The sequence below is a fragment of the Xenopus tropicalis genome, chromosome 5 (genome assembly GCF_000004195.4).
Source record: "Xenopus tropicalis strain Nigerian chromosome 5, UCB_Xtro_10.0, whole genome shotgun sequence".
NCBI lineage: Eukaryota > Metazoa > Chordata > Amphibia > Anura > Pipidae > Xenopus > Xenopus tropicalis.
In genome coordinates this window covers 94,995,735-95,011,113 of record NC_030681.2, presented here as the reverse complement: position 1 = coordinate 95,011,113, position 15,379 = coordinate 94,995,735, and the positions used below count along the sequence as shown (strand labels likewise).

The 15,379-nt window shown below is 36.9% G+C and overlaps 1 protein-coding gene across 4 annotated transcripts in view; it reads right to left on the bottom strand.

Annotated features, from left to right (window-relative positions):
• Positions 1-15,379, bottom strand: part of khdrbs2 (KH domain containing, RNA binding, signal transduction associated 2) — a 122,767-nt gene that overhangs the window by 79,667 nt on the left and 27,721 nt on the right. For 3 of the 4 annotated variants that reach the window (XR_001924529.2, XM_031901772.1, NM_001078747.1), the window contains 1 exon segment: positions 12,613-12,740. The exons of the other annotated variant lie outside the window; for it this stretch is intronic. Coding sequence is in view for 2 of the 3 variants with exons in the window: in XM_031901772.1 (XP_031757632.1) it covers positions 12,613-12,740 (128 nt within the window). In the remaining variant the exon portion in view is untranslated. 4 annotated transcript variants of the gene reach the window in all.

Below are 15,379 nucleotides of genomic sequence, written 5' to 3'. Positions count from 1 at the left end.
CATAGCCCGCCCATATGGCCCGCGCCCATAGCTTCCCGCCTCCTCCCCGGAGGGGCCCCCCTAACCCCTCTCGCAGGGACCCCACCCGAGGTTCTTCCCCGAGCACGTAAATTTAACGAGTCGGGGCAGGAGTGGTCAGGCAGGGGGAGCGCCACAAGGGTCCGGTCTGGGCTGCCGGGGCCCACTAGAGCCTGGCCCACCGGCCCACTGGCCCAGTCCGACCCTGCACACACCTTAAGACCAAAGTAGACATTTTTGTTCAACCTAACTAAACATAGTAACATAGTAAGTTGGGTTGAATAAAGACATACGTCCATCACGTTCAACCATAATGCCTATATATAACCTGCCTAACTACAAGTTGATCCAGAGGAAGGCAAAAAACCCCATCTGAAGCCTCTCTAATTTGCCGCAGAGGGGAAAAAATTCCTTCCTGACTCCAAGACGGCAATCGGACCAGTCCCTGGATCAACTTGTACTAAGAGTTATCTCCCATAACCCTGTATTCCCTCACTTGCTAAGAATCCATCCAGTCCCTTCTTAAAGCTATATAATGTATCAGCCAGCACGACTGATTCGGGGAGGGAATTCCACAACTTCACAGCTCTCACTGTAAAAAATCCTTTCCGAATATTTAAATGGAACCTCCCTTCTTCTAAACGGAGTGGGTGCCCTCGTGTCCGTTGGAAGGACCTACTGGTAAATAAAACATTAGAAAGGTTATTATATGATCCCCTTATATATTTATACATAGTTATCATGTCACCTCTTAAGCGCCTCTTCTCCAGTGTAAACAGACCCAACTTGGCCAGTCTTTCTTCATAACTGAGACTTTCCATACCCTTCACCAGCTTAGTTGCCCTTCTCTGGACCCTCTCTAACTCAATAATGTCCCGTTTGAGCACTGGAGACCAAAACTGAACAGCATATTCTAGATGGGGCCTTACCAGCGCTCTGTAAAGGGGAAGAATAACCCCCTCCTCCCGTGAATCTATACCCCTTTTAATACAGCTTAAAACCCTGTTTGCCCTTGCAGCTGCTGCCTGGCATTGCTTGCTACAGCCAAGTTTATTATCTACAAGGACTCCAAGGTCCTTCTCCATTATGGATTTGCCTAGTGCAGTCCCATTAAGGGTATACGGGGCTTGCATATTTTTACATCCCAGGTGCATGACCTTACATTTATCCACATTAAATCTCATCTGCCACTTAGCTGCCCAGATTGCCAGTTGGTCAAGATCCTGCTGCAGGGATGTCACATCCTGGATAGAATTGACTGGCCTCTCAGTGTTTGGGGCACTTAAGTGACAGCTCTGAATGCCTGCAAGTTGTGACAAATCAGCAGTCAGTGACCCAATCAGTACTATTTAATGCATGGCAAATGGTCAGATTGCAGTGACTTAAGGATTTTTGCCAATGTGAGCTCAGTACACAACGCTGAGCGGGCAGCAACAGCACTCATAAAATGTGTTTTAGTTGGACATATGAAATAGAATATGCTCTAAGGGAACTGGTGTTGCATTTTTAATTCAAGGGGTTACTTATGTTTGTATCACTGCAATGATCGGAACACCTCTCTCCATTTCTTCGAAACAGAAATTTTGCTGACTATGGCACACCAAAGAAAGTATCATATTACCGAGCAAAAATAAAACTTTAATTCCCATTCAGCTGAATTATAGTGACAAGTAAATAAGTTACTAATCATGACAAAGTGTTTACAAGAAAATTATAAAAATAACCTCTTTTTTTATCACCTGATCCATGTTCATGACTATTATCAATAATCAGACTCACAATGAAAACACAAACACGTCTTTCTCCCAGTTACCTAATAGGACACATCAGTCAGCAATCAATAACCCAGCAAATTACAAAAGTGACATCTGATTCTGGCATTTAAAAGATTGTACTGATATTTGACTGGCTCAGATAGCAAAGTTATATATCAGTATACACAATATTTGTACATGACATCTCATTCAGATATCTGTTTGGCACTCAGGTGTGAAGCTTGTATCAAATTTAGCAAAACAACTTGTTCTGCACTGGCATATTTTTCAGGATTGTTTTCTTTATCTTTCTGCACACAAAGAAAACCTTTATGTTATGGATCCCTTATCTGAAAAATAAAAAGCTCTAAATTATAGGAAGGCCACAAGGGAATTCTAATTTTTAAAAATAATTTCTTTTTTCTGAATAGTAATCAGTGTACTTGATGGTAACTAAGCTACATGAATCCATGCTGTTGGCAAAACAATCCTACTGTATTTATTTAATGTCTAGCGCAGTGGATTTATGTGACTTCGACCTTTGGCCTAGCGCTTTTTATGGTATGTAACTCCTCAGTAACTTTTAATATCTTTATTAATTACTGTAGGATTTATAGTATTAACTTTAAAAAACAATTATATATATATATATATATATATATTTTTTTTTTTTTTTAATATATTATTTTTTGCAGAATATTGTATCTCACACCAAACATTCCACTGAATACAAAGCTTAATGTTAGCTCTAATTTGGATATTCAACTATCAGCAAAAGATAAAAAAAACCCTGTTGTCTTGAGTTGTGCTTTAAAGTTTGTACAGTAGAACCAATCCTGAATTCAGCACTTGCCAAATATGTATCTATATTATGGGCCAGATTAGATATGTCTGGACTACATTCATGGCCCCATGAGGTACCCTCATAATAAGAATTTTCAGCCATATTTACTAGTAGAATTTGCTAGGAACAAACAATATCATTGATGTATGGGCAGCTCTATAAAAAAAATGCTTATATCTTAGTTAAATGCTTAGGGGCTGATTTACTAACCCACGAATCCGACCCGAATTGGAAAAGTTCCGACTTGAAAACGAACATTTTGCGACTTTTTCGTATGTTTTGCGATTTTTTCGGATTCTGTACGAATTTTTCGTTACCAATACGATTTTTGCGTAAAAACGCGAGTTTTTCGTATCCATTACGAAAGTTGCGTAAAAAGTTGCGCATTTTGCGTAGGGTTAAAACTTACGCGAAAAGTTGCGCATTTTTCGTAGCGTTAAAACAACGCTACGAAAAATGCGCAACTTTTCGCGTAAGTTTTAACGCTACGCAAAATGCGCAACTTTTTACGCAACTTTCGTAATGGATAGGAAAACTCGCGTTTTTACGCAAAAATCGTATTGGATCCGAAAAATTCGTAAAGAATCCGAAAAAATCGCAAAACATACGAAAAAATCGCAAAGTACCGATCATTACAAAAAAAACGCAATCGGACTCCATTCGACCCGTTCGTGGGTAAGTAAATCAGCCCCATAGTCTACTGCTGACAAACTTATCTTCATGTCATAGCCAACAGAATGATACAACATCTTTTTTTTTTTTTTTTTTAATTATTGCATGCAAATATTTATTTTAATCTAAATTTTGGTGTGAAATGAAGTTGAAGTTAGAAAAAAAAAGTCACATAAAAGCCAGAGTCCTGATGAGTTTTTATACAGGATTTTACAATGCTTTTCACACCAGAAATAATTTTCCACCTGATTTAGTCTTTTGGCTTAGGAAAAATATGAAAACATTTATACACACCAATTAGCTCTTTGCAATGGATTATTTCTGTGGTAGCAAAGCATGGCTACCATTTACACATAAGGACAAGAGAGTTTCATAAATTCGCCATTTATTTTATACCAGCTTTTACACCATTTTGGTGTGAAATATTTTACACCCATTTATGACTATTTGTGTGCAATCTTAAAAGAACAGAGCCTAATCTCAAAACATTTTTTAAACAAAAACAGCCAAAGAGTGCTATCAAAACATGGAACGAAATTGTATTTAGGGCCGTTATACAGAAATGCATATTTTGTAAGGGTTTCCTGAGCCAACCCTCTCCTCATCAGTGTTTAGGAATACTTTCACTTGAAGTGAAGGAAAGGCAAGGTAAAAGATTTTTGTTTTTTTCTGGAGAAACTGGATCCAAAAAAGTATGCTAAAAACTGCACTAACTTTAGTTTTTAAATATGTACAATCTTATTAGCCTAAGTGAAAAACCAAGATATTTTTACTCTTTAAGAAATTAATTTATGATTATATGTGATATGATTATATGTTTTGTTTGTTTTTCCTCTGAAATTGTCTTAATGGCTACCATTTACACATAAGGACAAGAGAGTTTCATAAATTCGCCATTTATTTTATACCAGCTTTTACACCATTTTGGTGTGAAATATTTTACACCCATTTATGACTATTTGTGTGCAATCTTAAAAGAACAGAGCCTAATCTCAAAACATTTTTTAAACAAAAACAGCCAAAGAGTGCTATCAAAACATGGAACGAAATTGTATTTAGGGCCGTTATACAGAAATGCATATTTTGTAAGGGTTTCCTGAGCCAACCCTCTCCTCATCAGTGTTTAGGAATACTTTCACTTGAAGTGAAGGAAAGGCAAGGTAAAAGATTTTTGTTTTTTTCTGGAGAAACTGGATCCAAAAAAGTATGCTAAAAACTGCACTAACTTTAGTTTTTATATATGTACAATCTTATTAGCCTAAGTGAAAAACCAAGATATTTTTACTCTTTAAGAAATTAATTTATGATTATATGTGATATGATTATATGTTTTGTTTGTTTTTCCTCTGAAATTGTCTTAATGGCCTAACAGATAGCTAAAAATGGATAAGAAACGGGGAAATAACACAAAGCTATAGGTATCATATTGCAAGAAGCATAGTTGACAGTGACTTTGCTACTTTGGCACATTTGTTTCATCCCTTGTAAAATATTTCAAGGGCTGAAAAAGTGAACCTGATTTTATGAACCTTTTTATTTTTGACAGTTTGATGTGCACTGCTGAAATTCTATAAACCTGACAGTCCATTACAGGTGCTAGATGTCTTTTTAAAAAGAAGGAATAGGTGTTGAGACACCACTCAAGTAATAGAACATCAGATTATTTTCAAGAACTGACAATATATCAATTAAGTCACTTCTTCAGACTGAGCCCAGATATTGCTGAACATCATTTTACTGGTAGAAAATCCATCCTAGTTTGGCAAGACTAGAGGATTGACCATGTGAAAACGAACTTGAAACATCTAAAAATCTGTCTAAAGTTGGGAGTACAAAATAAACATTCTAACACCTTCTAATAGCCTTAAAGAACCCTCCTCATGCATCATAATTGTTTGCATTAGTAAAATTGATGGAGGCTAAATCACTAGTCCAGAAAGCGCAACTGCACTCTTTCTGTACTAGAAGATCCAAAATATAGCTCTAAAAGTCACCATAGCGGGATTTTGCCCCCTCTGGTTATCTGCTGCAGACTGCTGCCTTTGGCAAAGTTCTTATTGGCCTTGTTTTAGAAGCGATCCTATTAATATTAATATTAATCATGAAAAAATTAAATGTATAAAATGTATATTTATTGTAAATATTATACATTTTGACTGAAAACTTCTGACAGAACTGTTGGGTCAATTGTGACCTATTCACTACATAGAATTCTATAATTTTATTTAAATGTACACATTTAAGCGGAGCTGTGTCTTTATTAGTAAAAGTCATAGTAGCGCATATTTCACTACTGTGTACATTCCCAAACTGCACTGAATATGCTACCATGCTATGAAAGTGTGAGCAAGCAGCTAGTTACATGGTCCATATAAGGCCAGCTTTAAACATACTAAGGAAAAAAATATCCATAAAAATACTGTCCCTTATCAACTAATCCCATAGAAAGACTAGAGTATTTTAACTTTTATGCTGCCTTGCACTAAAATATATTCAATATAAATACTGCATCTCAGCTGCCATTACTCTGAGATATTATCCTGTACGGAACAGTAAATAACAGTAAGCAATATCACTAGATGTAACATGAGAGAAGACTCTGCCTTCCATAAACGATAAATAATACATGTGCAATGCTATCAACTTATGATGAATAGGGTGTTTTCTATTCATGAAGTAATATCTCATGCTGTGTTAAAAAAGCTGCATTATCTAAAATGTATTGCTTTTGGGCCCTTAAATGACTTTACTAGATGATATATAGGTAGACATAAAAAGACAGATAGATATAGACACACAGACAGATACAAGATAGATAGATAGATAGATAGATAGATAGATAGATAGATAGATAGATAGAGAGATAGGGCTCATTAAAGTCCACAAGCACAAGGGAAACTTGCCTTTTTCCCACTTTAATTTAAGTTACTTCCTTATAGTTACAGTCGTCACTGCTCAGTACTTCCTGCCTTCCATTCCAAATTGGGTGCTGCTGTGCCTACCGATGCAGGACACCCCCCAGGGTTCCCTCAGTTCTCTGCATTAATAAGTGCAGCACAATTGCAACTAAGGAATCAGGCTCAGAAGTCTTTCACACAGCTAATGCCAGAAATTACTCCAGACAGACAACTGCGCCCAATTTGCAACAAAACACATGAGTCCATTTCGACATATAAGATGCAACTGCAGTTGGTGTGGCAAAGTTGTGTCAGGAAAATTGCCTGAGTTCAAAATTATGCCAGAATTTGGGGGAAAAATGTGCATTATGGCAAAAACACCAAACAACCAATTTCAAAATTGCACTTTGCATACTGCATATAGCTAAGCCTTAGAGACTCCACATAGATAGAGATTGGCTCCACCTCAATCTTTAAAGCATACAACATTTAGTGATAAAAAAAACTAGTCCATGATGAATTACAATGCTACAAGACTTTAGAACACATCTCCCTGCTCCAAGTCAGTTGATTATTATTTTATTGAAGGAAAGTCGCATTTCACTTTTCACCTAAATTACTACAGTTTAGATTAGAACCAAGTAATGCTGCCATTACAATATACAGAAGGACCCCCGTTTTATATTTTTCAGGGGAGCGGGAAAAAATTGTGTAAAATCCAGGAAAGTGTAAAATCAGGGAAATGTGTTGAAGTATCTTATTCTTCAAGTACTCATACGATATAAGCACAGGAGTCAGTTTTACTTTGAAACACAATATTTACTGTAGTAAGACAAGGGAAAAATGGTGCAGCATTAATGTCACACTATGCAGATTAATTGGAACTGGACAGAAGCACAGGAAAATATACTTCTGGTTAGTATTTTAAACATTTCTATTTTACTAATAATAACATCCACAGAAGACAAAGAGACATTTTTTTAAATAAAATCAAGAAAAACAATATATAAAATCAGAGAAATGCACCCACTGAAATTCATTATAAATTGGTTGAACCACCAAAAAAATGTGAAAAATGCAGGTAATTAAAACAAAAGAATTTACTATCCTCATTTTAATAAGCTGTGGAGAGGGAACAGAATAATGATTATGTGATGTAATAGCTTTGTTATTTTGTATTGTGCCTGTTCATGTCTAGCATATGATATGGATGTAGTTTAAGCTTCACATTTGTCTATGGGTGAATTACGGTCAGCCTGCCTTCCTCCCTAGACCCCCGTTGTGAGGTAAAAAAATGGCCGGAGCCTCTGATCACATAACTGGTCCACTGTGTATATGATAGATTACAAACTGAAGTAAGGCATTTGGATAAAAATTCTAACATGCAGTGTGCACTATTCCCTGGCCATCCAGGTGTTGAAATGCCACCTTTGCAAAGGTCATCTTGAAAGGTCATCTGGTCAGGTGCTGTGGGTTACTTTGTTTAAGCAGTTTGGCACTCCTGTTAGTAAAAGCAACCTTTCCCTTTATTTATTTTAGCACATAGGATAAGCTGGTTCTAATTTACAAACCCAGCGCAGGATGCACAGTGCACTTTTCAGTTGCAATTCATATGTTTATCTTCAACAATTTGCGATATGCCATAATGAGTGCTTTAGTTACCTTATGTGTTTCTCTAAATCGGGCATAGCTAGTATTTGCAGAGCGGGGATAGCATTACTTCAAGCTTTGGCATTAGTGTTTAAGCTACTTGGCGCAAGTTATTAGCACCTTGTGATGGAACCTACTAGTGGAACCCTGGAAATACAGTCATTTCCAAGCTTGCAGTAATTCCAAGGATTTCTTTAATACATGCACTTGTACATAATTCATTAAAATTTAAAGTAGAATGGGTGGGTGCCCATATGTTGTTTGTAACTCTGAAAAAGTATAGTGTTTGCACTCTCGGTGGTTTATTAATGAACCTATCATTGTTAAGCCCTTGTGTCTCCACAGATCAAATCAGGAATCTGTTTCCCCTCCCTGAATCGTTATTGGATAGTGGCAAAAAAAGTGAGTGTTTATAAGTGCCAAATAATTTTGCTCATGTTTTTTGCCAAGCTGTGATTATTGTATGCATAAGAGGGTTGGTTGGGCAGTGTGGTGGAATTTCTGAAGGCATGGCATGTAATTAAAATGAAAGAGATTAAATGTTGGTCTCTTGTTTGTGTTATTCAACCAATGTGCTATGCACATTTGACTTGCTAAATTATAATGCTTGACCAGTGGTAAATTAAGTCCACCATTGATTCTGGGTTGTGCTAAATTCAGTAGGGATATTTTTCGTTTCTTAATATTCCATATAAATGATTGTAATTTTTCTATTGAGATAGGTTTATAGTTCAAAAACATTATAAAATGCATTAAAACATATTGCTCAGGTAAAAATGGGGGTGGATCATAGGTAAGAGTTTTTTCTTGATATCATCCCATCATCATATCGCATAAACTGGTTCAGTCATATCTAGTCAATTTGTTCTATCTCACTAAATTACAAATGTATTTCAGTTTTATTTACTGTTCAATAAGCTATAAACTTTTAAGGCAACACTGAATTTTAACATTTGAGATACATATCTTCATGATATAGGGATCTTCTTTTCACATTATCCCACTAATTTACACGATTTTTCACATCACTAGCTTCCCTAGATGCAGAACTGCTGCCAGGGCAAATGATTTTACAGTATATTTAGCATCGTGACTTGCATGATGAACATATCAAAAGAGATAAACTTTTTATGTTTTTTAGGGAAATGAGATTCACAAAGAATACAGCATTTATATAATATATAACACAGCAACTAGAAAGTTTTAAATCATACACATTAGTCCTAGCTTTGATGTAAGTTCCCTATCAAAGCAATACAAAACATTAAAGGAAAAGTAACAGTAAAATTTTTTAAGTAAAAAAGCTATTCTACCCTGCACCAATAACTGCCCTATCCTGCAAACCACTTAGTAATTTAAATGCTTTAATAGAAAATACCTGCTAAAATTGGCTTCCTGTCAATTAAACTATGGTGATATGGCGAAGGAAGGAGCATCATCCACTATGCGACGATCGATTGATCGAGCCTAGCCTGACTCCTTCCTATACAGAAAGAAGGCTAGGCTCGATCAATCGATTGTCGCATAGTGGATGCAGCTCCTTCCTTCGCCTTATCATAGTTCAATTGACAGGAAGCCAAGTTTTAGCAGGTATTTTCTTTTAAAGCATATAAAATACTAAGTGGTTTGCAGGATAGGGCAGTTATTGGTGCAGGGTAGAATAGCTTTTTTACTTAAAACAATTTAGTGTTACATTTCCTTTAAGGTCAGGTGGAAATGTATAAAAGGTTTTCTGTAAAGAGCTTTATATTTTATTTGTGTCTCTGGATTCTAGTACAGTGTATGTGTTTTTATATCTGAAGTGTATGTCTGCCCAACTTTTTAGCTGCATAAGGCATACAGTATAAAGTGAGTTTGTTTATTTTGTCGGGCCTAGTATGGTGTCAGTGAGGGGATGATTTATAGCCTCACAGTATTGCCTGTTCCCCTAGCCTCTGAGGAAGAGAGACTTCCTTGCTGGTAGCAAAGCTTTATTCAGACATGTTTTTAATCTGCTCAGAGTGATTATACAAGTAATAAACCAGTATACTTGAAACAAATTTTACTATGCTGTATTTCCCACTGTTTTCTTCCATTTTGGTGTTAAAAGTGGGATGACTAAGAAAGAGTCCAGAATTAACAAGAGAGATACACTACACATATGATTTGGCTAGTATATAGCCAGTATGCAGCCACTGGTGCTGCTTCAACAGTTTGGGTGACACTGGTTTTAATAAGTTTGCACATCTTTGGGCAAATGAGCACCTAAATACAAATATTTACATTACTGGTTGCACTCTGCATTTTGTTCTGGAGCTCCATATTTTGATAAAAACAATTTTTAAAAGAAGGAACAACATTTACAGCTTTTAACAATAGCAACAATATTTATATAATATTATGTCTTGCATAATAATCTCATTTTGACATCTACTGAAAAAGCTTACTGTCCACCTTACAACACCCCTAGACAAAAAAGGAGAAGAAAGTTGCTGAAAGCCCGCACATAACCCTATAATGAACATCAATATAAACCAATAAATAAATCCATATTTAACATATTGTGGTTATTCTCCTGTTTTATGATCAACTCAGACCTTAAATGGATAATAAAGCCAAGAAACAAAATTCTTCAGAAATTCTTCTTATAACACTGGACTTCTCTTCTGCTCTTGACTGTGTATGCTCTAAGACAGTGATCCCCAACCAGTGGCTCAGGGGCAACATTTTGCTCCCCAACCCCTTGGATGTTGCTCTCAGTGCCCCCAAACCAGGTAGTTATTTTTGAATTCCTGACTTGGGGGCAAGTTTTGGTTGAATAAAAACAAGATTTCCTACCAAATAAAGCCCCTGTAAGCTGATAGGGTGCATAGAGGCTGCCTAATAGCCAATCACAGCCCTTATTTGGCACCTCCATGAACTTTTATGGTGCTTGTGTTGCTCCCCAAGTCTTTATACATTTGACTGTGGCTCATGGGTAAGAAAGGTTGGGGATCCCTGCTCTAAGACAAAGATTTGCAGGAGGAGGACTGCACCAGAGGAACCCAGAAAAAAAGCGTCAGTGTTCAGGTTGGTGTCTCTTAAAGCTAAGAGCCATGTGAAGCAGCACAGCAGTCCCATTCTATGGGGATATAGTGGAGAGGTGGTCATAGCAGCAGTAGTCTGTTGACATACTACATTTAATATTTGTCTCTACTGGACATACAAAATATGACTGCAGTGCCAGTAATATGACAGCAAATGTTTCCATAATGTATCTGTCTCTGTAAGCGTTTCTTTTATAGTCAGAATTATTTTGCTAGATGATTAAGAAGCAGAAAAATAATAATAGCTAATAAAGGACATGAGTTTCAAGACTGCTACATGAAATCAGTGATTATATCCCATATGCATAAATGAATTATGCCAAAGCAAAAACAACTGATGTGGCAAATATTTTGAGCCATGTCCACAAATGAATTTTTCCAAATCAAATTAATTTAACTGGCAACAGACTGTGCCAATGATCGCAAAGAGTTTTGTTTTATTTAGCTGTGTGTTTACAAATGTATTTATCATGTTGTTATTATATCATTAATGAGTCTGCAGCAGACAATTATATTTATCAGAACTATGCAAATGTGCTATGTTTGACCCACAAACTAGCATTTCCTTTAATAAGAAAGGAATTTATGCTAAAGCTTACATTAAAAGGTGATCAATTTTGAGTTAACACTATGGGGTAGATTTATCACCACAGTAATATTCTCCTACCATCTATTTATTCCTTTGGAATTTCTAGAAGTGTATTCATCAAATGGTGAACTAAAGTAATTAATATCTAATATACTGTTGCCATGCCCTGGTATAAGCTGTGTGTTTGCTTCAGAAACACAGTTACAGTTATAACAATAAGATGCTGTGTAGCCATGGGGGCAGCCGTTCAAGTTCAAATACAGTAGGTCTAAATGGCACATGATAGCAGATAGCTAACAGATAGCAGATAAACTCTGTAAAATCTACACAGCCTATCTGTTATCTGCTATATAATCTGTGCCTTTTCTCTTTTTTCAGATTTTCTTTTTCTCTTTTTTCAGCTGTGATTGGCTGCCCCTGTGGCCACACAGCAGCTTTGTACATAAAAACTATAGTATTCTTCCGAAAACAAACAAATTTTCTGTCTGTTTGAAATTGTTTTACTTTTAACTTTTTTATTAACCATAGCAACCAGGCAGTTAGGGCTGCCAACTCTGCTGGCTTTCTATGCCGAGTAGGAGGCGGGGGGTTGTGTCACGTGGGGCGAGGAAGAGGCGGGACTGTAATGTTGTGGGGTGGGGAAGACGTGGGCCGTGACATCACGGGGTGGGGCTATGATACAGCGATTGCCCGGGTTTCCTAATTTGGGAAACTGGGCAGGAGGTTTTGCCCCGGGCAGCCCTTCCGTAAAACGGGCTGCCGGGGTCAAAACCGGACAGGTGGCAACCCTACAGGTAGTCCAAGTAACTACATATCTAGTCTTACAGTGAATCTGCTTTCTGTTTGCCAAGAACTCTGACCCAAGAAAAAATAAATTACTTTAAATATCACCTTGAAGGGTTATAGAATAAAAAGATAAAAAATAAAAGAACAATGCATTAAAAAAACACTTACTTATATTACTTCTGTCTACCAAATAAAATTCATTTTAGCTTCCACTTGCCTCTGGGAGTACTAATATAATATTACTTAAATCTGTGTAAACAATAGATTCAGACAGAAAATAAAGTTATTTTAACAGACTCCTACCTAAATTTTCTAGTACAAAAGTAAATTGCATTACCTTGGGATACTGTTTAACTGGTATTAGTACTCTTTCTGAAAGCTTTATGTTTTTGTTGCTGATTATGTCTAAGTATTTCTTTTCCCCATCTTCTTTGTTTCCTTCTGAATCTTGAAACTTTACAATCTCTGCAAAAAAATAGTACACAAAAAGCACATAAACAACTGGATTATAAAACAACAAACACCACCTATTAAAATATAACTAGCGTTGCTCATAGGGTTCATTGCATTATATTTATTAATGTCACTACGTGCATGATTAGTAGGCAAATCTGTAAAAGATAACCTTAGCAAAACCCTATCTATTTCATTACTCATGCAAAGAAAGACACACACATCTGGCCTAAAACTGACCAGATCTCAATTTGGGTACCACATCTGCTCATTGATGTGGTCGTCGGTCCAATGGCAAATATGCCCTCTGTTTTAATTCCATCATTTGGCCCTAGGGTTGATATGCCCACCCTTAGGTGGGCATATCGGGAGAAGATTCGCTCTTTTGGCAACCTGGCCTTAGTATTTCTAGCACTAACACCCTGTCAGCGTTGGCAAAAGTGGTTCAAATTATAGTAAAGGTTTAATAAAGGCATGACTCAATCCATCAAGGCAAGTGACACTGTCCTCATACTTCTGGATAAATCCATCACATTTATAGACAATATAAAACAAACTTGTTTTCCTGTGAAATCTAGACCCAAAGACCAACTGCTATACAGACAGAGTGTCATCCTTCCCTTTTCGAGCAATAATTGCTACTACATATTCTTATATATAAATACAGGTATGGGATACATTATTCGGAAACCCGTTATCCAGACAGCTCCCAATTACGGAAAGCCTGTCTCCCATAGACTCCATTTTAATCAAATAATTCAGATTTTTAAAATTGATTTTCTTTTTCTCTGTAATAATAAAACAGTACCTTGTACTTTATCCCAACTAAGGTATAATTAATCCATATTGTCTGCAAAACAAAACTATTCGGTTTAATATTTGTTTTATTGATTTTTTAGCAGACTTAAGGTATGGAGATCCAAATTACGGAAAGACCCCTTATCTGGAATACCGAGCATTCTGGATAATGGGTCGTATACCTGTAATATATAAAGTAATTATTATTATTATTACTTACCCATACTTCAATTATTTGCTAATAATTGATACACAAAAACGCAATGAGATATTGAGAATAATTACCGTATATATTCGAGTATAAGCCGACATCATCGGCTTAAACTCGAGTATATACGGCAGCACCCACCCCCCCTGCCCCCGTGGGCGGACGTGTCCTGACGGCGGACAAGGGAAGCGCATTTGTGCGGAGCGCGTCGTGTATATGAGGAGCATGGGGAACTGTTGTGGCACCACATATGTGAGTATACAGTATATAGTTTACTGCTTCGTGCTAGGGAGGCTCAAATGTGAGGAGCGCGGCTTGTATGTGAGGAGCACGGGGAACTTCCCATATACCATATATATGCGAGTTTGCCATAGGTATACATGATTAAAATGTTCACCATAGAAAACAAGACAAGACTGCATTGGGAGGGGGGTCTAGTGTATGATCTTAAGCTGTTGGTGATTTAGAACAGATTTATTTTAGGGGAAATCTAGATGGTGATTCAAGAGCTTCAGGTTACTCCATTGATGGTTGCACCTCCTGAAATGTTATCACTAAGTGCAAAGAGCTCTGGGGAAGGGTGCAGGGAAACATTTTTAAAAGAGAATCTTAAGTTATCTTAAGCTGTTGGTGATTTAGAACAGATTTATTTGGGGGGAAATATAGATGGCGATTCAAGAGCTTCTGGTTACTCCATCGCGATAGGGAAGCGCATATTTTAGGAGTGCAGCTTGTATATGAGGAGCACGGGGAACTTGTTATGGCACCGCATATGTGAGTATATAGTATATAGTTTATATACTTGTATATACTTATATATATATACACTATACTTATACAGTATATAGTGTAAAATATATAGTGTAAAATATATACTATATACTTATATACAAGTATATAGTTTAGTGTGGCAGCTTCCTTAGCCTTCCCAAACTTGCCTGACAGTTAAAAAAAAAAAAACACCCTAGGCTTATACTCGAGTCAATAAGTTTTTCCAGTTTTCTTAGGTAAAATTAGGTACCTCGGCTTATATTTGGATCGGCTTATACTCGAGTATATATGGTAACCCTGGTATATTTGTAGATAGTAAAAGAAAAACAATCTCTGTACCTTTAACCCCTTTCCTGGTCCTGCCAAGCATGTAACTACTACATGCTGGCAGGCAAAAGCTCTAACTGCAAATATCTGATATAGGGGTCTGTGTACTTTTTTGCAGCATTACTTCACATAATATTGGCAGTGTGTTTTTGAATTAGTTGAAATGTAAGCTATTAAATTATGGACAAAATTATTAACAATTATGGACATTTTAATAAGGTAATCACAATTTCTTATATACATTATACAAGTTTTCTTCTAAAATCCTGGGGTAGTTTCCAGGGCCAGAACTAGTGGTAGGCAGAAGAGACTTGCCTAGGGCACAACGATTTGGGGGCGCCAGGCAGGAACCTCTCCTGCCTACCCCTAGTCTGCTCTGCCTTGTTGCCTCGCTTGAGGGGGGGGGAAGGTGCAGGGGCAGTGCGGCCGACCGGGTTGCCTAGGGCGTCTGGTTGGCTTGGCCCACCCCTGGTAGTTTCTCTGAATAAACCATGATGCAAAAAGTCATAAAGAAAAAATTACTGTGGAATCCTAAAAATCCTAAAAA